This window comes from Hyla sarda, chromosome 7, assembly GCF_029499605.1.
Source record: "Hyla sarda isolate aHylSar1 chromosome 7, aHylSar1.hap1, whole genome shotgun sequence".
NCBI classification, from domain to species: Eukaryota; Metazoa; Chordata; class Amphibia; order Anura; family Hylidae; genus Hyla; species Hyla sarda.
In genome coordinates this window covers 95,203,111-95,231,030 of record NC_079195.1, presented here as the reverse complement: position 1 = coordinate 95,231,030, position 27,920 = coordinate 95,203,111, and the positions used below count along the sequence as shown (strand labels likewise).

General features: G+C 43.4%; 1 protein-coding gene across 4 annotated transcripts in view; it reads right to left on the bottom strand.

Annotated features, from left to right (window-relative positions):
* The window catches only part of MINPP1 (multiple inositol-polyphosphate phosphatase 1), a 71,574-nt gene that overhangs the window by 7,527 nt on the left and 36,127 nt on the right, over positions 1 to 27,920 (bottom strand). For 3 of the 4 annotated variants that reach the window (XM_056530039.1, XM_056530038.1, XM_056530041.1), the window contains exon 6: positions 7,797 to 7,898. The exons of the other annotated variant lie outside the window; for it this stretch is intronic. In XM_056530039.1, the coding sequence (XP_056386014.1) occupies positions 7,797 to 7,898 (102 nt within the window). The remainder of the gene's footprint in view (positions 1 to 7,796; positions 7,899 to 27,920) is intronic. 4 annotated transcript variants of the gene reach the window in all.

Sequence of the window (27,920 nt, the reverse complement as noted above, 5' to 3'; positions counted from 1 at the left end):
AGTTAAACTTCGAGAATGCTTAAAATTGTCCTATTCTGACCCCCCCCCCCCTATAACTTTCATTTTTTTGCGCCATTATCTGTAGTTTTTGATTGGTGCTATTTGTTTAGATGGGACTTTTTGATTGCACTATTACTTTTTCTGACATACGATGTCAGAGATTTTGCTTCATGTGGACATAATGGCATCACATAGTTGCTGCAGATTAGTCGGCTGCACATCCATGATGCGAATCTCCCATTCTACCACATCCCAGAGGTGCTCGATTGGATTGAGATCTTGTGACTGTGGAGGCCACTGGAGTACAGGAAATTCATTTTCTTGTTCAAGAAGCCAGTCTGAGGTGATGTGAACTTTGTGACGTGGTGCAATATTCTGTTTGAAGTAGCAGAAGATGAGTACACTGTGGTCATAACGGGATGAACATGGTCAGCAACAATACTCAGGTAGGTTGCCGCGAATAAAAAGGGGTACTCCGGTGGAAAAAATTTTTTCAAATCAACTGGTTCCAGAAAGTCATACAGATTTGTGAATTACTTCTATTAAAAAAATCTTAATCCTTCCAGTACTTATCAGCTGCTGTATGCTACAGAGAAAGTTCAGTTGTTCTTTTAAGTCTGACCACAGTGCTCTCTGCAGACACTGTCCAGAGTAGGAACAACTCCCCATAGCAAACCTCTCCTGCTCCAGACAGTTCCTGACATGAACAGAGGTGGCAGCAGAAAGCAGTGTGGGCAGACTGGAAAGAACTACTCAACTTCCTCTGAAGCATACAGCAGCGGATAAGTACTGGATATTGATATTCTTCAATATATATACATACACACACACAGTCATGTCCGTAAATGTTGGCACCCCTGAAATTTTTCTAGAAAATGAAGTATTTCTCACAGAAAAGGATTGCAGTAACACATGTTTTGCTATACACGTTTATTCCCTTTGTGTCTATTGGAACTAAACCAAAAAAGAGAGGTTAAAAAAGCAAATTGGACATAAAGTCACACCAAACTCCAAAAATGGGATGGACAAAACCCTTAATATTTGGTTGCACACCCTTTGGAAAAAATAACTAAAATCAGTCGCTTCCTATAACCATCAATAAGCTTCTTACACCTCTCATCTGGAACGTTGGACCACTCTTCCTTTGAAAACTGCTCCAGGTCTCTCTTATTGGAAGGGCACCTTTTCCCAACAGCAATTTTAAGATCTCTCCACAGGTGTTCAATGGGATTTAGATCTGGACTCATTGCTGGCCACTTCAGAACTCTCCAGTGCTTTGTTGCCATCCATTTCTGGGTGCTTTTTGACATATGTTTGGGGTAATTTTCCTGCTGGCAGACCCAAGATCTCAGACGCAAACCCAACTTTCTGACACTGTGCTGTACAGTGGCACACATTCAAGGCACCCAGTGCCTGAGGCAGCAAAACAACCCCAAAACATAATTGAACCTCCACCATATTTCACTGTAGGTACTGTGTTCTTTGCTTTGTGGGCCTCATTCCGTTTTCAGTAAACAGTAGAATGATGTGCTTTACCAAAAAGCTCTATCTTGGTCCACAATATGTTTTCCCAGAAGGATTTTGGCTTACTCAAGTTCATTTTGGGAAAATGTAGTCTTGCTTTTTTGTCTCTGTGTCAGTGGGGTCCTCCTGGATCTCCTGCCATAGCGTTTCATTTCATTTAAATGTCGTCAGATAGTTTACGCTGACAGTGATGTTCCCTGAGACTGCAGGACAGCTTGAATATCTTTGGAACTTGTTTGGAGCTGCTTATCCACCATCTGGACTATCCTGCGTTGACACCTTTCATCAATTTTTCTCTTCTGTCCACGCCCAGGGAGATTAGCTACAGTGCCATGGGTTGCAAACTTCTTGATAATGTTGCGCACTGTGTACAAAGGCAAATCTAGATCTCTGGAGATGGATTGTAACCTTGAGATTGTTGATATTTTTCCCCATTTTGGTTCTCAAGTCCTCAGACAGTTCTCTTCTCCTCTTTCTGTTGTCCATGCTTAGTGTGGCACACACAGACACACAATGCAAAGACTAAGTGAACTTCTCTCCCTTTCCCTCTCTGCTTTCAGGCGATTTTTATATTGTCCACACCTGTTACTTGCCTCAGGTGAGTTTAAAGGAGCATCACATGCCTGAAACAATCTTATTTTTCCACAATTTTGAAAGGGTGCCAATCATTTTGTCCAGAAATGTTTTGGGAGTTTGGGGTGACATTATGTCCAACTTGCTTTTTTCCTCCCCTTTTTTGGTTTAGTTCCAATACACACAAAGGGAATAAACATGTGTATAGCAAAACATGTGTTACTGCAATCCTTTTCTGTGAGAAATACTTCATTTTCTTGAAAAATTTCAGGGGTGCCAACATATACGGCCATGACTGTGTATATGTGTACATATATATTTTATATATAAATAAAAAAATTTAAAGAGAAAGAGAGAGATTTCAACCCGAGTACCCCTTTGAATTATGCTCAATTGGTACTTTGGGGCCCAAATTGTGCCAAAAATTTTTCCACCACACCATTACATCACCACACCCAGACGCCGATACAAGCCAGGTTGGATGCAGATTTTCAGGTTATTTATGCCAAATTCTGACCATGTCATCTGAATGTTGCTGCTGGAATTGAGACTTATTAGACCAGACAAGTATTTCCAGGCTTCCACTGTCCAATTTTGGTAAGCCTGTAGGAATTGTAGTTTCCTGTTCTTAGCTGACAGGAGTGGCCCCTAGTATAGTCTTCTGCTGTTGTAGCTCATCTATATCATGGTTTGATGTGTTATGCATTTAGAGATGGTATTCTGCATACCTTGGTTTTAACAAGTGGTTATTTGTGGTTTTTGCCTTTTTGTAATCCTGGACCAGTCTGCCATTTTCCTCTAGAAATCAACAAGGCATTTTAATCCACAAAGCTGCTGCTCATTGTCAATTTTCACTTTTTCAGAGAATTCTCTGTAAACCATAAAGATGGTTGTGCTTGAAAATTGTTTCTGACATTTCTGAAATACTCAGACCATCTCGTCTGTCACCAACAACTATGCCACATTCAATGTCACTTAAAGGGAACCAATCATCAAATGTTACCATATATAATGTTTGGCAATACGTTATTATAGGGTAAAATCTTGATCCTTACTATCCCCGGGGGACGTTCCTCCCTGCGGAGATGGCGAGGATATGAACTTACAAGATGCTCGCCGTCGAGACTGTTAGTCGTCCTTTGGTTGAGGAGCTCCTCTCACCTAGTCCCGTGTTTTCGGGCAGCAGTGACACCCCCTCCGCTTGATTGATGGGCCGGGTCATCGCTCTGCTCCTTCTGTTCAGTGAGCAGAGGGGCGTTGCTGTTGGCTGAAGACAAGACTAGGTGAGAGGAGCTCCCTGCCCAGGTGTCTACTCACGGGGCCGGCCGGGAGCACCCAATAAGTTTATATCCTCACCATCCCCGCAGATAGGAGCATCCCCCAGGGATGGTGAGGATAAAGATTTTACCCTATATACAGTGGGGATCAAAAGTTTGGGCACCCCAGGTAAAATTTTGTATTAATGTGCATAAAGAAGCCAAGGAAAGATGGAAAAATCTCCAAAAGGCATCAAATTACAGATTAGACATTCTTATAATATGTCAACAAAAGTTAGATTTTATTTCCATCATTTACACTTTCAAAATCACAGAAAACAAAAAAAATGGCATCTGCAAAAGTTTGGGCACCCTGCAGAATTTATAGCATGCACTGCCCCCTTTGCAAAGCTGAGACCTGCCAGTGTCATGGATTGCTCTCCATCATCTGGGAAGACCAGGTGATGTCAATCTCAAAGGTTTTAAATGCCCAGACTCATCTGACCTTGCCCCAACAATCAGCACCATGGGTTCTTCTAAGCACATGTCTAGAAATCTGAAATTGAAAATTGTTGACACTCACAAAGCTGGAGAAGGCTATAAGAAGATAGCAAAATGTTTTCAGATGTAAATATCCTCTGATCGGAATGAAATTAAGAAATGGCAGTCATCAGGAACAGTGGAAGTTAAAGCAAGATCGGGAAGACCAAGAAAAATATCAGAACAGCTCGCAGGATTGTGAGAAAAACCATTCAAAACCCACGTTTGACTGCACAATCCCTCCAGAAAGATCTGGCAGACACTGGAGTTGTGGTACACTATTCCACTATAAAGAAATACTTGTAAAAATATGGTCTTCATGGAAGAGTCATCAGAAGAAAACCTCTTCTACATCCTCACCACAAAAATCTGCGTTTGAACTTTGCAAACGAACATATAGACAAGCCTGATGCATTTTGGAAACAAGTTCTGTGGACCGATGAGGTTAAAATTTTACTTTTTGGCCGGAATGAGCAAAGGTACGTTTGGAGAAGAAGGGGAACAGAATTTAATGAAAAGAACCTCTGTCCAACTGTTAAGCATGGGGATGGATCAATCATGCTTTGGGGTTGTATTGCAGCCAGTGGCACAGGGAACATCTCACGAGTAAAAGGAAAAATGGATTCAATAAAATTTCAGCAAATTTTGGATGCTAACTTGATGCCATCTGTGAAAAAGCTCAAACAAGAATTATAAGACTCTTGGCTGGCTACAAACAGCATTTACAAGCTGTGATACTTTCCAAAGTGGGCAGTACAAGATATTAACTCTGCAGGGTGCCCAAACTTTTGCAGATGACATTTCTTTGTTTTCTGTTATTTTAAAAGTGTAAATGATGGAAATAAAATCTAACTTTTGTTGACATATTATAAGAATGTCTCATCTGTAATTTGATGCCTTGTGGAGATTTTTTCCATCTTCCATTGGCTTCTTTATGCACATTAATACAAATTTTTACCTGGGGTGCCCAAACTTTTGATCCCCACTGTATAACATATTGCCAAGCGTTATATAGGATAAAATCTAATGATTGGTTCCCTTTAAAGACCCTTTCTAACCCACTATTGAACAGCAATTTTTCTTGATGTCTACATACCTAAATGCACAGAGTTGCTGCCATGTGAATGGTGGATTAGCTATCTGTGTTAACAAGCAATTAAACAGGTGTACCTAGTAACATTGCCTGTGAGTGCATGCCCCCCTCTTCCCAAACAGAACTAAGCCTGGCATGGGTCATGTGGAAATCCAGGTTTAGAAATAGAGGCTGGAAATCTAAACTAGAGCATAATATGTTACAATGCATGGATTTATTTAGGTACCAGAATGACACTAACATTGGTCTCTTTCGCAGCCTCCTTTGAAAAACAGCAACTAGTCAACACACAATGTTCTGCCTAAGGCTGTTTCCACGCAGGTTTTTTTTCCCAGCATTTTTTGGAAAACTGCCACTGCAGTTATTAAGCCAAAACCAGAAGTGGATCCAGTAGGAAGGAGATGTACAAGTCCTTCCTTTATATTTATTTTAAATACACTTCTGACTTTTGCTCAAAAACTGCAGTGGCATGTTTCCATAAAACACCAAAAAAAAAAAATAAAAATAAAAAAAAAAAAAAACTGTGTGGAAACCTAGCCTTAAAGAAACTCGATTTGACTCATTTCTTACAGCATACTTGTAGATCAGTGCACATACTTGACAGCAACAGTAAGAAAACTGAATACAAATGAAAAAAATTTGTATGCAAAGATCATGCAATTCTAAAAGTTCTTACAAAAGGTAAGGAAAAGGAAATACAGAAATACTTTATAAAGTATGTACCATGAAAGCTAATTTACACATTGGGGATTCCTTACAGATTTTTCCTGTGGATTGGGCAGGTAAAATCTGCAGTGGATTATACTTATTATACAAAACTCACCCACATGCTGTGCACATTTTTTGAGCATTAAGATGTCCAATGCTAAAACATTGTTCCTCTATCAGCAGGATAGGGGATAAAAGTATGATCGTGGGGGTCCGGCTGCTGGGACCCCCCACAATCTTCTGTATGGGGCCCTGGCTGAGCTTCTGTGTGTGACATTTTGCAAAGAGCAGGTTAGCTGGTAAAAACACGCCCCTTCTATTCATCTCTATGGGAGAGGCGGAGATATAGCGTTCCTGTATCTCTGCCTCTACCCATAAAGATGAATGGAGGGGAGTGTTTCGACTAGCTACCGTGATGGGTGCATAACACACTCTAGCAGCACAGAGCAGGGGCCCCGTACAGGAGATTGCGGGGGGGGGGGGGTTTCCAGCGGTCAGACCCCCTGCGATCAGACATTTATCCCCTATCCGCAGGGGAGAAAGCATCTGGAGATAAGTCCATAGCATGTCAATTTCTGCTGCCCACTTCCTTAGTGGATATTTGGGGATTTTTATCAAAACCAGAGGAGAGGAAGAGTGGCGCAGTTGCCAATAGCAACCAATCACATTGCTTATTTAATTTTTGAAGAGGCCTGTGAAAAATGAACAAAGCAATCTGATTGGTTGCTATGGGCAACTGCCCCACTCTTCCTCTCCTCTGGTTATGATAAATATCCCCCAAAATCCCTTTGTGATTAAATCCACATGTAACATATGCAAATGCAGCAGATGTGACAAGTCTGCTGCTTGCGCACCTACCCACACAGGATAGAGAAGCTGCAGATTTTACCTGAGGGTTTGCTCAGGTTAAATCCACAGAATATTATAGTATGCCTAACTAATAAATTTGCAGCGCTGAATCTGCATCACAAATCCAGAGCAAATCTGTCACATTGGAACGTGCCTGCCTTGTATTGGTTATCATTACCATGAATTTTATCAATACTGTTAACAAACATCTAAGTTCAGAGAAGCCATTAGTAATAGTTCTAGGATGTTCTGTAAGCATCTATCTTTCCCTAGAAAACAACTTCCTGACAATGTGTGATAAACCTCTGTCAGTACTTCTAAAGTCCTCCAATTTTTTCTAGATAATTCTTTATTATCTGAAATGCTATTGACAGATATAGATTATTTTATTGATCAAATATATAACTGCCTGCAATAAAATGTATAATGATAACATAAACCCATTACCTTCCTATTAGCAATGTTTATATAACAGAATCTGTTTCTACAGTAAATGGGAAACTCAAAAATCATTCATAATCAGCATGGTATTCATTCTCTGTTTTAGTACCTACTATACTTAATATGGTTACATCAAAACCCAAGTGGTTTTACCTTAAACATTTATTGATCTCTATAGCAAATATTATAAAACAAGACACCTTTAAAAACGCTTGGGGTTTTCCCACATTGAAAAATGCAGTGGCATGTCACTTTTCTGGTTCTGCATGGAAACTCCTATTAAAATCATTAGGAGCTGTAAACTGAATGAAGTCAAAATCAGCAATAAAATCTGCACAGTAGATTCCATCCTGACTTTCAAAGATCTTTTTTGCCAACCATATAAAAGGTGGTCACAAGAGAGTTAAACTCCAAAAGGTATGTTGACACTTGACTGTCTGATGTACAGAGCTTTGGGTGAAGGTGCCAGCGAGCAATTGGCCATGCCAGGCTGTGACACTTGAGAAGCCCGCTCTACTTCCTTAACACTTTACGGAAATTTTAGGCAATAAAGTTTGCCAACCATTATCAGCTCCAGGAAAGGTAGAGTCTACTTTTATGTGCTAAATCCTATCCAGCTCTTAGCAGCAAATACAGCTGACAGAATCCCTTAAAGTCAAGGTATAGCAGTAGACTATTTTCTTCTTTGTGTGAAATATATATATATATATATATATATATATATATATATTTTTTTTTTTTTTTTTTTTTTTACTACATACAACAACCCTCCAAGGGTATTTAGTTTTTCTGCTGAAAGTTGTGTTTCTTACCAGAGGATCCTATCCTTGGGAATGCCCTGGTTTTGCATTTCCTCCAGATGGGCCTTAAAATGGCTTCCATAGTCCACATCCATCTTGAGAGCTTGAGAGGATCTGCAGAGAAGGATGGCAGAAAATACCCAAATCTAGAAGACTGGAGGCTGAAGTCGCTGCCAAAGGGGCTTCAACTACCGTAAGTACTGAGTAAAGGGTCTGAATACTTATGTCAATTTTTTTTTCTTTTCAATAAATAACTGTCTTCATGGAAAAGAGGCAAAAGGTCTGAAGACTGTTGAGGTATAAGGCTATGTTTGCTTAGTGTATTTTGAGGCTAAACAATACTTTTATTTTATTTTTTTTAGAAGCAAAACGAGCTTCAAATTTCAAAGTGTTTTTGTTGCATTTGTAGTCCCTTTTGACATTTTCCAGGTTCTTTTTGGTCATCTTATACAAATAAAAAGTCGTTTCAACAGTTTTGAAGTGTTTAGGCTTACATCAAAAACACATGAAGACTTTTTTCGGTTGTACAACAGCTCAAAACAAATACCATGCACTTCAGCTAACAGCTGGTATAATCACCACAGTAAAATTAACCACTTAAAAGGACCCAGGGCACACCTGTACGCCCTGAGTCTGCTCCCTTTCTATAACGCAGGGCCGCGGCGGGTTGGGCCCGGTCTCTAACAATGGCCGGGACCCGTGGCTAATGGCACACTGATTGCGGTGCCGTGCGCGCTATTAACCCTTTAGACGCGGCATTCAAAGTTGATCGCTGCATCTAAAGTGGAAGTAAACTACTCTTGGCTAGCTCAGTGGGCTGTTCGGGACCGCTGCGACAAAATAGCAGCATCCCGAACAGCTGGAGGACACAAGGAGGGCCATATCTTCCTCCTGCGTGTCAAATCGCTGAATGACTGCTCCGTGCCTGAGATCCATGCATGAGCAGTCAAGCGGCAGAATCATAGATCAATGTTATCCTATGGGATAACAATGATCAATGTAAAAGATCCATGTGTGCAGTGTTATAGCCCCTATGGGGGCTATAACATTGAAAAAAAAAAAAAAGTGAAAAAAAAAATTTATAAAAATCATTTAACCCCTTCACTAATAAAAGTTTTAATCACCCGCCTTTTCCCATAAAAAAAAACAACAGAGTAAATAAAAATATGTGGTATTGCCGCGTGCGGAAATGTCCAAATCATAAAAATATATTGTAAATTAAACCGCACGATTGATGGCATACGTGCAAAAAAAAATAATTCCAAAGTCCAAAATAGCGTATTTTTGGTCACTTTCTATACTATGGAAAAAAAATTATAAAAAGCGATCAAAAAGTCCGACCAATACATAAATGATACCGATAAAAACTTTGGATCACAGCGCAAAAAATAAGCCTTCATACCGGCCAGTACACCGAAAAAGCAAAAAGTTATAAGGGTTGGAAAATGACAATTTTAAACGTATACATTTTCCTGCATGTAGTTATGATATTTCCATACAACAAAATCAAACCTATACTGTATAAGTAGGGTATTATTTTAATCGTATGGACCTAAAGAATAAAGAAAAGGTGTAAGTTTTACCAAAAAATGTACTGCGTAGAAACGGAAGCTCACAAAATTTACAAAATGTCGTTTTTTCTTCAATTTTGTTGCACAATGATTTTTTTTTTTCCGTTTCACCGTAGATTTTTGGGTAAAATTACTGAAGTCAATACAAAGTAGAATTGGTGGCGCAAAAAATAAGCCACCATATGGATTTTTAGGTGCAAAATTTGAAGAATTATGATTTTTTAAAGGTAAGGAGGAAAAAACTAAAGTGCAAAAACGGAAAAACTCTGGGTCCTTAAGGGGTTAAATTAATGTAAACTGTCAGTCATTTCTAACTGAAATCAATGCAATTTAATGAAAAAAAACAAAAACAAAAAAACATGTACAATGAACTTTAACCCCTTAACGACCACGGACGTAAATGTACGTCCTGGTTTGGCGGGACTTCCCGCACCGGGACGTACATTTACACCCTGTGTATGACTGTGAGCTTCGGAACTGTGTTCGCGTCATACCCGGCAGGTTCCGGCTGCTAGTAGCAGCTGGGGACCCGCGCGGATGTCCGCCATTAACCCCTCAGATGCAGTGACCAATACAGATCACGGCATCTGCGGCAGTGCGGTACTTTGTATGGATGATCGGACCGCCCGCAGCATTGCCGCGGCGATCCGATCATCCAGCATGGCGGCCGGAGGTCCCCTCACCTGGCTCAGGCCGTCTCCCGGGGTCTTCTGCTCTGGTCTGCGATTGAGCAGACCAGAGCAGAAGATGACCGATAATACTGATCAGTGCTATGATAAACATAATATGATATACATAACACTGAACAGTATTAGCAATCAAAGGATTGCTATAGATAGTCCCCTATGGGGACATAAAAAGTGTAAAATAAAAAGTAAAAAAAAAAAAAAAAGTGAAAAATACCCTCCCCCAATAAAAATGAAAATTGTCAGTTTTTCCCATTTTACCCCCAAAAAGCGTAAACATTTTTTCTTTATAAACATATTTGGTATCGTCACGTGCGTAAATGTCTGAACTATCAAAACATAATGTTACTTATGATGACGGTGAATTCCGTAAACGTATAAAAATTTTAAAAGTCCAAAAATGCCGCTTTTTGGTCACATTTTATAAAAAAAATTATAAAAAATGATCAAAGTTTTATCTATGCAAATGTGGTATCTATAAAAAGTACAGATGACGGCGCAAAAAATTTGCCCTCATACCGCCCTATATATGGAAAAATGAAAAAATGTTATAGGTGGTCAAAATAGGGCGACTTTAGATTACTGATTTTGTACAAAAAGTTTTAGATTTTTATTAAGCAGTACAAAAATATTAAAGTATCTAGCCATGGGTATCATTTTAATCGTATTGACCCACAGAATAAAGAGCACATAATTTTTACCATAAAGTGTATAGTGTGGAAACAAAACTCTCCAAAATGGGCAAAATTGTGGTTTTCATGTAAATTTCCTCCCTAAAAAAAATGTTTTTGGGTTTGCCGTACATTTTATGGTAAAATTAGAGGTTTCATTACAAAGTACAATTGGACACGTAAAAAACAAGCCCTTATATGGTTTTGTAGATGGAAATATAAAGGAGTTATGGATTTTAGAAGGCGAGGAGGAAAAAACGAAAACGCTAAAATAAAATTGGCCTGGTCCTTAAGGTGAAAATGGGCTTGGTCCTTAAGGGGTTAAGCTGAAAAGCATATACTTTACACCTCAAAATTCATTGCAAACAACTACAATTGAACGGGACTTCAGATTTCCCATGTAGTGAATGTACTTCGTTCTATTGGGAGAAGTCATATAGGCCACTTAAAGGGGTTCTCCGGTGCTTAAACATCTTATCCCCTATCCAAAGGATAGGGGATAAGTTGCCTGATCGCGGGAGTCCCGCCGCTGGGGACCCTCGGGATAATGCACGTGGCACCCCGTTTGTAATCAGTCCCCGGTGCGTGTTCCCTCCGGGACTGATTACCGGCGACTACAGGCCGCGTGCATGATCCCGGGGGTCCCCAGCGGCATCCTTTGGATAGGGGATAAAATGTTTAAACACCGGAGAATCCCTTTAAAGCCATTACACAAGCCAAGACATGACTTTTCACAAGGCAGTAAACAGTCTGTTGTAAAGTGTTGTCATTGATCTCCATAGTAAAGGCTCTCATCTCCTTTCACCATTTCTAGGATTTGTTTCAAAGTTCACCAGCTCCAGGCAAATGCAATGAAAGTATGACTCAGCTGTTTACATGCAGACCATATGACACCGGATGCTGGAAATTATTCAACATCCATATAGACTGTCATTTATATTTATGTACATGTAAGGCTAGAGTGACATACCGTGTTTATAAACGTGTTTATACACCCTACCCCAAAAATAAGCCCTAGCTGGATTATCGGGGTGGGCTGCAATACAAGCCCTACCCTGAAAATAAGACCTAGACCTGTGGTCTCCAACCTGCGGACCTCCAGATGTTGCAAATGTTTGCAACATCTGGAGGACTGCAGGTTGAAGACCACTGACCTAGGCAATGCCCGGGCTGCAAATATTAAAAAACAAACTTTAACTTACCTTCGTCCTCCGTTCCCCCATTGCTAAGGAACCGGCCTCACTGTCCTCCGCTGTTCTCGCTGCGGTCCTGGGGATGGGAACGTCACAGAGCCTTCAGCCTATCACCGGCCGCAGCGAAGTCCCGTCTCGGCCGATGATAGGCTGAGCCCACTGTGATGTAAAAATAAGGCCGGCTTCTTACATGACAGTAGGCTCAGCCTATCATCGGCCGAGGTGGGACATCGCTGCGGCCGGTGATAGGCTGAAGGCTCTGTGACGTCCCAACACCAGGAAGCAGCAAGAACAGCAGAGGGACCATGAGGCCGGTTCCTTAGCAACGAGGGAACGGAGGATGAAGGTAAGTTAAAGTTTGTTTTTTAATATTTGCAGCCCAGGCATAGGAATACAAAGTACAGCGCAGCGGCTGATAATTATTTGGCAGGCAGGGAGGGGGGGGAGAGAAGCTGCGCTCACAGGTGACGTTGGGGGGGCAGAGCTGTGCCCATCACATGATGATAATGGGGGGTGTAAATACCGTTAAATACAGTGAAACCGCCATGTTGTTCAATGTACCATACATACCGTAAATAAATAAGCCCTACCCGGGTCTTATATTAATTTTTTGTGACTAAAATTAATATAAGACCCGGTTTTATTTTCAGAGAAACACGGTATATGCGGCATCTTGCTCTGGCGAAACTGGGAGAAAATTGCCAATACTGATGCCAGAAGTGCATCAGTTGACATCAGTTGTGCATCATCCGGCGTAGATTGTTTGTGATCGCCAGTACGGCAAGTCCAATCACCCAGTGTCCAAACCGAGACTGTGGATGATTGTTAACTGTCCTATTCAAATGAATGGGATCAGTTCTTGCTTCTTTCTCCCTTTGGTGCATTTTCTGCTGGGTTTTTTCCCCCTCCCCCCATTTGCTTTACAAGTAATTACACATTTGATTACATTTGTAAGGGGGAGAGAGGATGTACCATTGATGGTCTGTGGAGACTTTAAAGGGGTTATCCACCATAAGGTGATTTTAGCACGTACCTGGCAGACAGTAATGGACATGCTTAGGAAGGATCTGCTCTTGGGGTTAAATGGCTATGTTGTGAGATTACCATAACACTGTGGCAAGCTTTTTGTGAACTGGTATTTCATGTTTGACTTTTTTTTTATTTTTTTTTATTTTTTTTTACTACAAATGCCACAATTCCATTTTCCTCTCTCCCACACATCAGCCACCCCACCCATTGAAACATAAATGAGCCGCATCCATTCAAAATACCTGTGGTTTTCAATAAGGGTGCCTACAGCTGTTGCATTAGTTGCAGATTGATCTCCCTCCCACCAAGCGATCCCTCCATCCACTGAAGCAGACAGGCTCCCTGTCATCAGCTGACTAGTGATGTCAGGTTTCGGCCGCATTGCAACCTGGAAAAATCTGAGACAACGGTCATTTTGTATGCTGTTAAAAATAAATATTGGGGTGAAAATCACAGAAGAATTGTGAGAAAACCGTCACACACAGGTACGGACACTATATTAAGAACAAAGCCGTTTTTGACTTACCCTATTTGTTTTGTTTAATTTCTGTTCTTGTCGTTTAGGCTACTTTATTTCCGTTCTTTGTTGTCTTTTTATCCCCCACTTTGTTTTCCTATCTTTGCTTCTATTTCCTGTTTCTTGCTGTGCTGAAAACTACAAATCCCAGCATGCCACATGCCTTGCTGGTTTGGGGTGGCTCCTTTTTTTTGTTCCGCCCTTTACCCACCCTACTATTTTCCAGGGTCGGGCCCCTTATACACAGCACACTAATATAATCAGCCCTGGTTGGGAAACACTGGCATACACACACAAAAGGGACTACAACTCTGTGGTATAACACCAGCATGCTGCCTCTGAAGTCTCCTGGGGGTTGTAGTTCACCACACCTCTATAGGGCATACACCAGTGTTTCCCAACCAGGGTGCCTCCAGGTGTTGTAAAACTACTACTACCAGCATGCCCGGACAGCCAAAAGCTGTCCGGCATGCTGGGAGTTGTAGTTTTGATACAGCTGAAGACACCCTGGTTGGGAAACAACGCACTTTGTTTGTAATATACTGAATAGACTAGGCCAGAGTTTCCCAATCAGTGTGCCTCCAGCTGTTGCAAAACTACAACTCCCAGCATGCCCAAAGGCTGTCAGGTCATGCTGGGAGTTGTGGTTTTGCAACAGCTGGAGGCACACTGGTTTGTAAACACTAGCATACACACACATAACAGGGACTACAACTTCCAGCATGTGTCATTCAGGAGTCCCCCCCCCCCCCTTCACACACAGAAATTATCCCCAGTCCGAGATTTATTCCCCTGCAGTCTATACATCCCCAGCCCATGCACTTTGTTATCCTCCCCTTCAGATAACACTCTTATCTTCTCTGTCTTCTTTCAGTGCAGACCTGCATCCTCGGAAGTATGTCCTCTCTCTCCCCCTGCTCTGTCTGCTTTCAGTGCAGACCTGCGTCCTCAGAAGACAGAGCAGGGGGAGGGGAGATGAGGAGCTGTGTATGTCCTCTCTCTCCCTGCTCTGGCTTCTTGCTCTCATGCACACCTGTGTCCTCCAGGAGGGGGAGATGAGGGGGCGTGGCTTATTTATTTCATGCAGTTCTGAAAGAACAGAGACTTTGTGGACAACAGTAAGAGATCCAACACCGAACTACAGAACTTCCTGGCCCACAAACAGGTAAGAAAAAAAAAGACACATGCTACACAAATATATAATACACGTCAATTGCCAAAAACATGAACATTAAAAGAAGATGCAATATAGCCAAAAATCTTAACCACCGGCGTACCCCTTTAAGGATTGGGAAGAATTGGAATACAAGGGAAGGAGTGTGTAATGTATAATACTCCCTTTGCAAAATTGAAAAGTGAAATTAACTGGTTTGATGCATGGTCAATGATGTATCCTAATAAACGTGTTTTCAGATTATTTATCTTCCGGACTGCCTCACAAATAGACCTCACACTGTGCAATAAAGAAGGGCTACGGCTAATTGACAAAATCACCTATGACCCAAAGTCAAAGGTGAAGTGATTAAAGTATTGTGTCTGTAACTGTTTCAGTGTTCTGTATGACATGAAAAAAATCAAGTTTAGGTTACTGTATTTATCGGCGTATACATTTTTAGCCTAAAGTCTGTCTGCGTGTTATACGCCGATAAGCCGCTGCTGTTCAATGATTTAAAGCGGGTGCTTTAAATCAATGAACTGCAGCAGCTTTTGCAGGTCCAGAGACCTGCCGTCGCTGCCCGATTCTCTGCCACTGCCTATCCTGGGGTCCAGAGACTGCCGGCGCCGCTGCCCCGTTTTCCTGACCCCCCAGAAGCCCCCAGGAAAGGCAGGGGGAGAGAGGCCGTCGCTGCCCGCTTCTCTCCCCCTGCCTTTCCTGGGGTCTAGAGCACTGCTGCCTCCGCTTCTCTCCCCCTGGTCATCGGTGCCGCTCCCCTTCTCTCCCCCTGGCTATCAGCGCAGCTGTCCCATTGCCTGCGCCGCTGCCCCATTGCCTCCCCCATCCCCGGATTTATAATTACCTGTTGCCGGGGTCGGGTCCGCGCTGCTTCTGGCTCCGGTGTGGTGTCCCCTGCGTCGTTGCTATGCGCTGCGCAATGACGAGTGACGTCACGTTGAAGACGTCACTCGTCATTGCGCCTCGCAGCGCATAGCAACGATGCAGGAGACGCCACAGCAGGGCTCTAGACCCCAGCAAAGGCAGGGGAGAGAAGCGGGCAGCGGCGGCCTCTTTCCCCCTGCCTTTCCTGGGGGCTTCTGCGGGGTCAGAAACAGTGTTTTGGGGTATACACATGCACACACACGCACCTTCATTTTACCAAGGATATTTGGGTAAAAAACTTTTTACCCAAATATCCTTGGTAAAATGAGGGTGCGTGTTATAGGCCGGTGCGTGGTATACCCCTATAAATACGGCAATTTACAAGTGATCAATTCTTTCTTACTTTACTTTAAAAATCCATTTAGTACTGTGCTAGCCAGCGAAAAAAAAGGTTTAATGCTCCCAGTGAAGACGAGGAATAGTAATGTTGCAGACAGGATTCACCAATACCGATGTTTTACCAGAGAAATGCCCGTGCTGATTGGCTGAATTGTTCCCGTTACTCAAACTTTCCTCAGGTTAGCAGTATCTCAGGCAGTGGGTGATAAATGTAGGTTTTAAGTTACAGTGACCCTGCAAAGACCAGTTTTAAAAATATTGTGACCTGGAGCCGTTGTGAGTAAAGGATCACTGTAGTTAAAAAAAAAAAAAAATGAAATGTTACTCAACTCCCTGTAAATTTTAATTAGTAAATTCTTTCATGCTTCATTTAAAGTTTTTAGATATAAAAGTTAAAAATTACCCTGTGCCAGGCACATTAATGGGGGGAGATGTGACATGGGTGTGTGGACATGGGGGGGGGGGGGAGGGGGGAGATGTGACATTGGGGGATTGACAAGAAATGGGGGATGTGAAATGGGAGGGGGGGGGGACATGAAATGAGGGTGTAGATGTAAAATTAAGGGAATTTGAAATTGGGGGATAGAAATGAATTGGGGGAGGTTGAACTTGAAATTGTGGGATTTCACTATTATATCGCAATCGCATATTGAAATCACAATATTTATATTTATAATAGCAATCACACAGTTTCCTCAAGTCCCTATTTAAAATTATTATGCAGTATGCAGTTTTGAAAAACATTCAATGACTTATAATGATATTTATATAATTTGTAAATAAAATCTGCTTGAACGCACAGATATTCTTTAAAAAAAATGTACTACAAGCTATATAAAAAAAATTTGAGATCAAGCTACATATTGATATATGAGCCCTTGTTGGAGATGACCTGTAAAGGGAAATAGTCATCAGAAAATGACCTTGTCATATAGGGTGGGGATATGTGTAGCCTTGAGATGACCTACAGCCACTTTCCCTGCCTACTTGAATAGCTACCCTAAGCAACTGATCCTCAATTGGACGGTGGTCCCTGTTCTCAGTAAGTGCAGAGGCAGAACAAGGTCCAAAACAATAAACAACACTGTACAGAGGTCAGGGAAACCGGCACAAAACAATATCCAAAACACAAAGGATAAACACACAGAGTAGTCTAACAAGCCTGGTCCACACTGAGTTAGCAGCAAAGGTAGCTAATCACATTACAGCAGACTCTGGGATTAACACCTTAAGGACCGATGCAAATAAACCTGTACGCCCCTGAAAGACCAGGCCTGTTTTTTCAAATCGGGGATGTCTGTCTTTATTAGAGAATAACTCTGGTAACGTTTTGCCAATCACGATAATTCTGACATTGTTTTTTTGTCACAAGTTGTCCTTAATGTACATAGTAAAAAAGTAAGCCGATATCATTTGTAGTTTTTTTTTACAATGCAAAAAATCATGAAATTTTTACAAAAAATTAAGATTTTTTGCTATTTTAACACTAATTGGTTGCATATATTTATACATACTGACCAAATAGTTTATGAAACTTATACTTTCAGATGTCTACTTTATTTTGACGTCATTTTTTAGTTTTTAATTAACATTTTAAATTAGTTAGAAGCCTAACAATTTAACTTGAAATTTTGAAAATTTTGAAAATTTGAAAAGTACATCTTTTTTTATATGCTATGCAAGGTTTGCAGAAATTAAAAGGTAGTAGAACATAGGAACACCCCTCCAAATGACCCCATTTTAAAAACTAGACCCCTCAAGGTATTCGCTAGGGGGTACAGTGAGTATTTTAACACCATAGTTTTTTGGCAGGAATTATTACAATGTCAGTGTTAAAAATTCGAAAATTGCAATTTTTCACAAATGCATCATTTGGGGGGCATATTTTTTGTACATCACTTCTGATATTGAAAGAAATGCACCCTATATTTTATTTAGCTGCTTGTCCCATGTTCGGAAATACCCCCGCTTTGGCCATATATGGTTCCTTGGCCGCGTGGTAGGACTCAGAAGGAGAGGAGCGCCATTTGGCTTTCAGGGCAGAACAGTACCCCCACCCCCAAGTGACCCCATTTATATACCGCACCCCTACAAGTTATTGGCTGGACCAGGGACCTCTCTGATTTGTCCTTGGTCGGCTGGCAGTATAACGCATCTGTCTGTGACAGTTAAGGCTCCTGATGGATATATCCGCCATGTTGTGGGAATAAGCACCCGCTCATGGCGAATATATCCATTACTGCTGCGGCTGGGTAGCTCAGTGTGTCCGCTCATGACTGCTGGCGGAAAATCCGCCGCTATGAGTGGACGCACAAAGCTATCCAGCCGCAGCAGGGAGCTCATTACCGTGACTGCTGCATAATGTGTAGGATCACGTGGCGGACATCCGCAGCATGTAATATGCTGCGGATGTCCGCCACGTGATCCTACACATTATGCAGCAGTCACGGTAATGAGCTCCCTGCTGCGGCTGGATAGCTTTGTGCGTCCACTCATAGCGGCGGATTTTCCGCCAGCAGTCATGAGCGGACACACTGAGCTACCCAGCCGCAGCAGTAATGGATATATTCGCCATGAGCGGGTGCTTATTCCCACAACATGGCGGATATATCCATCAGGAGCCTTAACTGTCACAGACAGATGCGTTATACTGCCAGCCGACCAAGGACCAATCAGAGAGGTCCCTGGTCCAGCCAATAACTTGTAGGGGTGCGGTATATAAATGGGGTCACTTGGGGGTGGGGGTACTGTTCTGCCCTGAAAGCCAAATGGCGCTCCTCTCCTTCTGAGTCCTACCACGCGGCCAAGGAACCATATATGGCCAAAGCGGGGGTATTTCCGAACATGGGACAAGCAGCATGGGATTCTGCGGATGTCCGCCAATGGGATCCTACACATTATGCTTTTTTTTTTTTTATTCGATTCCTTTAATAAATTTATTTTATATATATATATATATATATATATATATATATATATATATATATATATATTTTTTACACTTTTATTACATTTTTATTTATTTTTACACTTTTATTTTATTTATTTATTTTTACACTTTTTAATGCTTTGGAATACTTAGTATTCCAAAGCATTGCAGTTATATGCTGCCTGCCAGTTTTCACTAGCAGGCAGCATATTTCACTAGCAGGCAATACCCAGGGCAGACCTGGGGGTCTTTGTAGGACCCCCGGCTGCCCAGGTATGCAGCAGCACCCCGCGATGCTCCGGGGTGCTGCAGGAGAGACAGAGGGAGCCCCCTCCCTCTGTCAGAACTCCTTACAGCGCGCGGTCACTTCTGACCGCGGCTGTAAGGGTTAAACTGTCGGGAGTGAAGTGAACTTCACTCCCTGCAGTGCGGCAGGCCCCGGCCAGCCGCGTATTACACGCAGCACCCCGCGATCGCGATGCGGGGTGCTGCAGAGAAGACAGAGGGAGCTCCCTCCCTCTGTCATAACACTTACAGCCCGCGGTCACTTCCGACCGCGGCTGTAAGGGTTAAAACGGCCGGGACCGAAGTTTACTTCGGTCCTGGCAGTGCAGCAGGGTCCCGGCTGTGTGATACAGCCGAGTCCCTGCCGCGATCTCGTGGGTGCACTGGGCAGCACCCACGAGAAGAATGGACGAGTATAGACGTCCAGGTGCGGGAACGCCCGCCAACCTGGACGTCTATACTCGTCCATGGTCGTTATCGGGTTAAGATGAGTTTTGCAGAGTGAGGACACGCTCCCTATAAAGCACAGGATGACAAACCAAGTAAGCAACAAATAGAAGGTTTCTGTAAGAGAAATATATGTGCTAGACGCATGTACATGATCAGGATTAGGTACTGGGTAATATTTATTTTTTCCTTATTCAAAACAGTTTTTATTAGTCAGAAACAGTATAAACCGTACAAACGTCCAACATAAGGAGTAAGAAGTAAGTATTCTGAAATGGTGTATAAAAAATACAGCAAGTAATCATCACATGAAACAAGCATGCTAGGACACAACCAGGTATAGGAGGTATATTACGTCACAGGGAGCTCCATACAGTGCGCATTCTCCAATGTAGGACTGAAACCAGGGAGAAGGTAAGAGGAACATAAACATTCTAGAGAACAAAGGGGAAGAAAAAACTAAAGTGGTAGTGGGGAATGGAAAGGGTGGGAGGGGGAGGGGCCGGGGGGAGAAAAGGAAAAGGGAGGGGTCAAAGGTCAGGGAAGCCACCAACCTGAGTGTTCCCGTTCGTCAAGCATCCACAATCACCGCCATCACCCGTTGTCCCATAATCCAGAGCTGGGCGAGTCCTTCCTAGGTCTATTAGTGAGGTAGGGGCGAGGCATCGGGAGAGGAGGGAGGACTCCTGTAATGGGGGGTGTCTAGGTAGGCCAGACAGGACCACCACATGTGGGACATCGTGCCCCCTCCCCCCACCCACAACGCCAGCATAGGTCCGATGCCGAAGGGAACATTTCGTGTAATGTCACAGGAACCCTATACCACCGGGAAAGGAGCTTTAAGTTAGTCTCCTGCGCTCTGCAAGATATCGAGAGCCTGTTACACAAAGTGAATGCCCTGGACCAGTCAGAGGGGGCTATAGATATCTGCAGTTCCTGCTCCCATGCAGCAACATGCGTCGGGGGTTGACTGGCTGACTCCACCATGAGTAGGCCGTAAATTATGGACACTGCCTTAGGGGTCGGGGAGGCGGACACTACATATACACATACCCCTACACAGCCCCCCTCCCCAATAAAAATGAAAAACGTCTGGTACGCCACTGTTTCCAAAACGGAGCCTCTAGCTGTTGCAAAACAATTACTCCCAGTATTACCAGACAGCCACTGACTGTCCAGGCATGCTGGGAGTTTTACAACAGCTGGAGGCACCCTGTTTGGGAATCACTGGCGTAGAATACCCCTATGTCCACCCCTATGCAAGTCCGTAATTTAGGCCTCAAATGGGCATGGCGCTCTCACTTTGGAGCCCTGTCGTATTTCAAGGCAACAGTTTAGGGTCACATATGGGGTATCGCCGTACTCGGGAGAAATTGTGTTACAAATTTTGGGGGCTATTTTCTGCTTTTACCCTTTTTAAAAATGTGAAATTTTTTGGAAAACAAGCATTTTAGGTAAAAAAAAAATTCACATATGCAAAAGTCGTGAAACACCTGTGGGGTATAAAGGTTCACTTAACCCCTTGTTACGTTCCACGAGGGGTCTAGTTTCCAAAATAGTATGCCATGTGTTTTTTTTTTTTTGCTGTTCTGGCACCATAGGGGCTTCTTAAATGTGGCATGCCCCCAGAGCAAAATTTGCTTCCAAAAAGCCAAATGTGACTACTCCTTTTCTGAGACCTGTAGTGCGCCAGCAGAGCACTTTTCACCCCCATATGGGGTGTTTTCTGAATCGGGCGAAATTGGGCTTAAAATTTTGGGGGGTATTTTCTGCTATTACCCTTTTTAAAAATGTAAAATTTTTGGGAAAACAAGCCTTTTAGTTTTTTTTTTTTTTTTACATTTGCAAAAGTCATGAAACACCTGTGGGGTATTAAGGCTCACTTTATCCCATGTTACATTATGCGAGGGGTCTAGTTTCCAAAATGGTATGCCATGTGTTTTTTTTTTTTGCTGTTTTGACACCCTAGTGGCTTCCGAAAGGTGACATGCCCCCAAAAACCATTTCAGAAAAATGTTCTCTCCAAAATCCCATTGTCGCTCCTTCCCTTCTGAGCCCTCTACTGCGCCCGCCGAACACTTTACATAGACATATGAGGTATGTGCTTATTGGGCTACAAACACAAGTAAAAATTTTCTCCTTTTACCACTTGCAAAAATTCTAAAATTGGGTCTACAAGAACATGCGAGTGTAAAAAATGAAGATTTTGAATTTTCTCCTTCACTTTGCTGCTATTCCTGCGAAACACCTAAAGGGTTAAAACACTGACTGAATGTCATTTTGAATACTTTGGGGGTTGTAGTTTTTATAATGGGTTCATTGATGGGGTATTTCTAATATGAAGACCCTTCAAATTCACTTCAAAACTGAACTGGTCCCTGAAAAATAGTGAGTTTGAAAATTTTGTGACAAATTGGAAAATTGCTGCTGAACTTTGAAGCACTTTGATGTCTTCCAAAAGTAAAAACTCATCAATTTTATGATGCAAACATAAAGTAGACATATTGTATATGTGAACCAAAAAAAAATATATATTTGTAATATACATTTTCCTTACAAGCAGAAAGCTTCAAAGTTAGAAAAATGCAAAATTTTCAAATTTTTCATCAAATTTTGGGATTTTTCACCAAGAAAGGATGCAAGTTACCACAAAAATGTACTACTATGTTACAGTAGAATATGTCACGAAAAAACAATCTCGGAAACAGAATGATAACTAAATGCATTCCAGAGTTATTAATGTTTAAAGTGACAGTGGTCAGATGTGCAAAAAACGCTCTGGTCCTTAAGGCCAAAATGGGCTTGGTCCTTAAGAGGTTAAGGACATTAACGGTGGATACGGCAAATAATGTCTCAAGGTTGAGCCGGGTCTGAACTTGGAGCCCTCAACGCTCTTCTATGCACCCGATCTATCTCGATGGGGGTCTCAGGAGGTCTGTCCAGTATCATATTAAATATCCCTGTAACCTGCGAATGGGTGGCCTCCGAGAGTCCTCGAAGCCGTACATTATTTCGCCGGCTCCTATTTTCCACGTCATCAAGATGATCCGACAAAGCCTGATGAGTGCGGGTATGAGATTAAATAGAAGTCTGAAGTGCCGCTACAGTGTTCGACGCCGAGTCCCGAAAGTTCTCCAGTATCCTCACCCTCTCCCTCAGGTCTGATACTTCTTTCTGGACAAGTAAGAGATCTTGACGCCATGCACTTCTCATGTCCAGAGCAAGAGCCGACATGTCAGCTTTCATCGGTAGGAGGGTCAGGAGAGCCTGCAGCTCTGGGTGGTCCTTCAAGAGGGCCACTGCCTGGTCCAGAGGAGGACAGAGGGACGTGAGCGCATTCTCAGGTCAGGAGAGGGACCCCCTCACAGCGACCGACTGGGTCAGAGGGGAAGGGAGACTGTCAGATGGGCAATCCTTGTGACCCACAGGACCCCAGGAGTGCTGGCTGGTCTCAACACAGCAGGAGCCGGATACTGGGAGCTGGAGGCTGAGGTCACAAGGGTGTTTCAGGCTTCATAGTAGCCTCTTCTCCAGCCAACTCCTCGTCTGAAGAGGACAGGAGCAAATCAGGTGAGGTGGGGGTACATCTGAAAATTGATGGTATACTTTGGGTAGGTGAGGAGGCTCTCATTATGGCGGCAGTAGGAGAAGAGCCCGCACCGTTCAGAGCCGACACGTGTTGGATGGTGCGATCCTCAAACGCCCTGACCCCCATACCTGTGACTCCCCCTGCTTCTCCAGCTGCAGATGACTCCGGAGGGTAAGTGGCAGCTCGTCTCGTGGTGGCGACCGCTCAGCAGAGCCAGCAGTATGATTCCGGCTCATTGAGGAGAAGAATGCAGTAGCTCTGGCTGCAGGCGCCGGCGAGGAGGAAGGGGACTGTACCGGAGCTGCGGGAGCTTGCGAAGCTGGTCCTGGGGAGGACGTGGTCTCTCGGGAAGGTCCAGTAATGCCGGTAAGTGGTGCTGTTGCTGCTGTCCCGGACCGGCAGCATCCTCGGCACTTCGGCGTCCCGTATTTATCTGAGAGGAGGCGGAGGTGGTATTAGCGCCGGGACCCCGTGCCATCTTTGACTGGCATCATTGTGGCTGGCTCTCCGGGACCTCCTGCAGCGAGCCGAAGAAGCTGCTGATCGGGGTAGGAGTAGGGAGCTGTGATCCCTGCTGTCTCCGGTGTCTGCCCAACCTTTGTGAGACCATATAGACAGCGATTTTTCCCCCAAAATTAGGCTGTGAGGACGGAGCTCAGAATATCCACATCTTGCTGCGGCACATGTCAGGCCACACCCGGGTAACATTTTTTTAAAAGGTATATGACAGGTACTCCAAGTGGCATTGCTTGTTGAATCTATCCACCACTACCTACAAGACAGTAGATAGTCATGAAGTCCATGGACAAATGAGTCCTTCAGTAATGGATAGAGGACCTAATTCCCATGTGAATCGGATTTGGTGGGTTTTGGTCCAAGGGTAAATCGTGCAGGCAAGCACAAAAGCCCCCACATCTCTGTTTAGAGTGGGCCACCCAATACACCTGGGTTACCTGCCAATGATGAGATATGACATTCCTCTAGAGCATGTAGACGGAAATAACTGAAATAAAAGTTTTGTCAATCTGGGGTAGCTAAATCGTGATAAGTTTCAATCTCTAAAAACAAAATCAATAAAGACTGCCAAAACCAAAACCTCTTTTGGGAGGTAGGGAAAAGTATTATTTTTTATTTATTTATTTATATAGCGCCTACAGATTCCGCAGCATTCACCCCTGTGCTTAAAGTAGGCACAGGGGTGAACATGAGTATATGAAGGAGTTCCTTGGGAGAGAAGCGCTCCAACACCCACCTCTGAAGCATCAACTTCAAACAGTGAATGGCTTAGAGAAAAGTCTGAATCAACACAGGAGCGGTGGTGAAGTTTTCCCTTAGAAAATTAAAAGCCTCTACCACCTTAGGCGACCAGTTGACAAGACCTGTCCCTCTTCTTTGAAGATCTGTCAATGGTTAACAATTACAGAGAAATTCTTAATACACTGCATAAAAAAAATAAAGGGAACACTTAAACACCACAACTCCAAGTCAATCACACTTCTGTGAAACCACACTGTTCACTCAGGAAGCAACACTGATTGACAAGCAATTTCACATGCTGTTTTACAAATGGAACAAACAACAGGTGAAAATTATAGGCAATTAGCAAGACACCCCAATAAAGGAGGGGTTCTGCAGGTGGTGACCACAGACCACTTAGAAGTTCCTATGCTTCCTGGCTCATTTTTTAGTCACTTTTGAATGCTGGCAGTGCTTTCACTCTAGTGGTAGCATGAGACTGAGTCTACAACCTACACAAGTTGCTCAGGTAGAGCAGCTCATCCAGGATGGCACATCAATGCGAGCTGTGGCAAGAAGGTTTGCTGTGTCTGTCAGTGTAGTGTCCAGAGCATGGAGGCGCTACCAGGAGACAGGCCAGTACATAAGGAGAAGTGGAGGAGGCCGTAGGAGAGAAACAACCCAGCAGCAGGACAGCTACCTCCACCTTTGTGCAAGGAGGAGCACTGCCAGAGCCCTGCAAAATGAACTCCAGCAGGCCACAAATGTGCATGTGTCCACTCAAACAGTCAGAAACAGACTCCATGAGGGTGGTATGAGGGCCCCACGTCCACAGGTGGGGGTTGTGCTTACAGCCCAACACTGTGCAGGATGTTTGCCATTTGCCAGATTGGCAAGATTGGAAATTCGCCACTGGTGCCCTGTGCTCTTCACAGATGAAAGCAGGTTCACACTGAGCACATGTGACAGATGTGACAGTCTGGAGAAGCCGTGGAGAAAGTTCTGCTGCCTGCAACATCCTCCCACATGACCGATTTGGCAGTGGGTCAGTAATGGTGTGGGGTGGCATTTCTTTGGGGAACAGCACAGCTCTCCATGTGATTGCCAGAGGTAGCTTGACTGCCATTAGGTACCGAGATTAAATCCTCAGACCCCGACCCCTTGTGAGACCATATGCTTATATGTCCACTTAAAATATAGGATAGTTTATTTAACTCTTAACTACCCCCATTTGTGAGGGTCGGGGTTTTTGTTTAAAGTCCCATGCAAATCAATGAGAAATGTATGTTCCCACATAACTTCCGTACGGCTGGACATATTTCAATACCTGATACACATATTACGGGTCGGGATAGGAGGACGGGATAGGGATGACGGGATAGGGAGGACGGGATAGGGAGGACGGGATAGGGAGGTCGGGATAGGGAGGTCGGGATATGGCAACAATATATGAGAACGGGATATGAAGTCAAAAGCTTCCTCCTTTGTTTATTTTCCTCCCCAAAAAGGATTAGGAAGGAAAAACCGGGAAACGCCGGGTACTCAGCTAGTAGTCAATACAGGGCCATTGGGGCCATGTTCTCCTCAGAAAAAAACAAAAGCATAGAAAAAAAGGTCAGCAATAACCCACACCGAGAGATCCTATACAGGCAGGAATACAAGTTACCATGCAATGGGAACCCCATTTGACAGTTTATTTTTAAATAAGAGACAAGAATTTTTCATAATGTGGAGGAACCCACCAACAATCCCACCTCTAGAGTGGTAGGGGACACATTAAACCCTAACAAGAGTGCATTGTCCAAACCAGCGATAGGAATGGGGCTCTCAAGATATTTCAACAGAAGACCCAGAGAAGTAAAAATCTAAATCCACAAAATTGGCTGCAGTGCCATAATCCACAAACGCTAAACCAGCTTTTCCCGGCTGCTGACATTTAGGACAGACACAAAGCATATGATAGGCGCCTCCACAGTGGAAACATAGACCTTGGTGTTTCTGGAAGTTCCGTCTTTCCTGAGGGGGGACATGATCTCCACTGGCATAGGATCTTTAGCTGAAACTGCAGAAAAGGAAAAAGGTAGACGACAGAGTAGAAGGAGAGCAACCGACAAGGGTAACAGAACATTCACATCTTCTCTCCCAAGTCACCAAGGTTATGGCTTATTCCAAGCAGTCAGGAGTGGGGTAACTGACCAGCAAATATTTTACACTGTCAGAATACACAATACACACAAACGAACAAGCTAGGAGCAGAATAAGAACTAGTTCAAAAGAAGTGAACACAAGCAAGGACTGAACAGACCAGCCTGGTATTTATATGCGCCTAAGAAGGGTGTGGATGCTGAGACCAGATGTAATAGGCTCTAGGTACAAGGAAAATAGTTAAAAGGGAAACTGACAACACTGTATTCACTTACACTAAACCCAGAACACAGATCCACAGTCCGGAGATACCTGTTCTATCAGCCTCCATTGCTATAGCCAGCTTTGTGCAATCAAGGCAGGACCCAGCATCTCCCGAATTATCTCCCATTTATCCAGAAAAGCATTTATGAGGTCAGGCACTGACCTTGTAATTTACTAGTTCACCCTGAAGGTGTTTGATGGTGTTAAGGGCTCTGTGTGGGCCAGTCAAGTTCTTATACACCATACTCACCCCACCATGCCATAATAGATCTTGCTATGTGCACTTTACAGATGGCACAATGCGGTAAGGCAGGTAATTTATCCTGGCATTTGTCAAACCCAGACTCGTCCATCAGACTGATTTGAATTCAACTTGAGAAAAAACAGACATGGTCGCACATCCACAACATGCACCTTGATCTAATGCTTCTCAGCAACATTAATTAAACTAACAGGTCGTTAGTGTACCTTATGAACATGAAGTGCAAGTCTACTAGCCACGTCACGGCCACCTTTAAGTAGTGGGTCCCTAGCATCCCTAGCATATAATTGCACAGCACCGAGTGGCGATCACCACCGCCCCAACACCAGTGCCCACAGGGGGAATGACCCACTGGCAGAGCAGCCCCAATGCCACTCAAACCAGTCCCTGGGCTGTGCCACCGCACAGACACGGCGCAGCAACGGACGCCACACAGCACCGCACCAGGGGGAACAGAGGTAAAAAGCTCACTCACCATGTGCTCCCAGTATGAGACTGGGAGACTGCCAGGAGGAATAGGGCCCTAATGCAGCTTCCTGCCAATTATATAGGCCTGGGCTGAGGGGGAGGGGCAGAGTGCAGATCAAGTATATATAAAAAAAAAAAAAGGGGGGGGGGGGGGGTTATAGAAAACAGAATGTGAATTCAACTTGAAAAAAAAAACAGACATGGTTGCACATACACAACATGTACCTTGATCTAATGCTTCCCACAACATTAAACTAACAGGTCATTAGTGTACTTTATGATTTACTTTATGAGATAAGCGTGATTTGTCACTCCAAAAAACACATGCCAGTACTGGCATGCTTTATACAACTCAATGTGTGTCCACCAGGACTTGTTCATTAAGCGGATATGCACGTTATGATCCA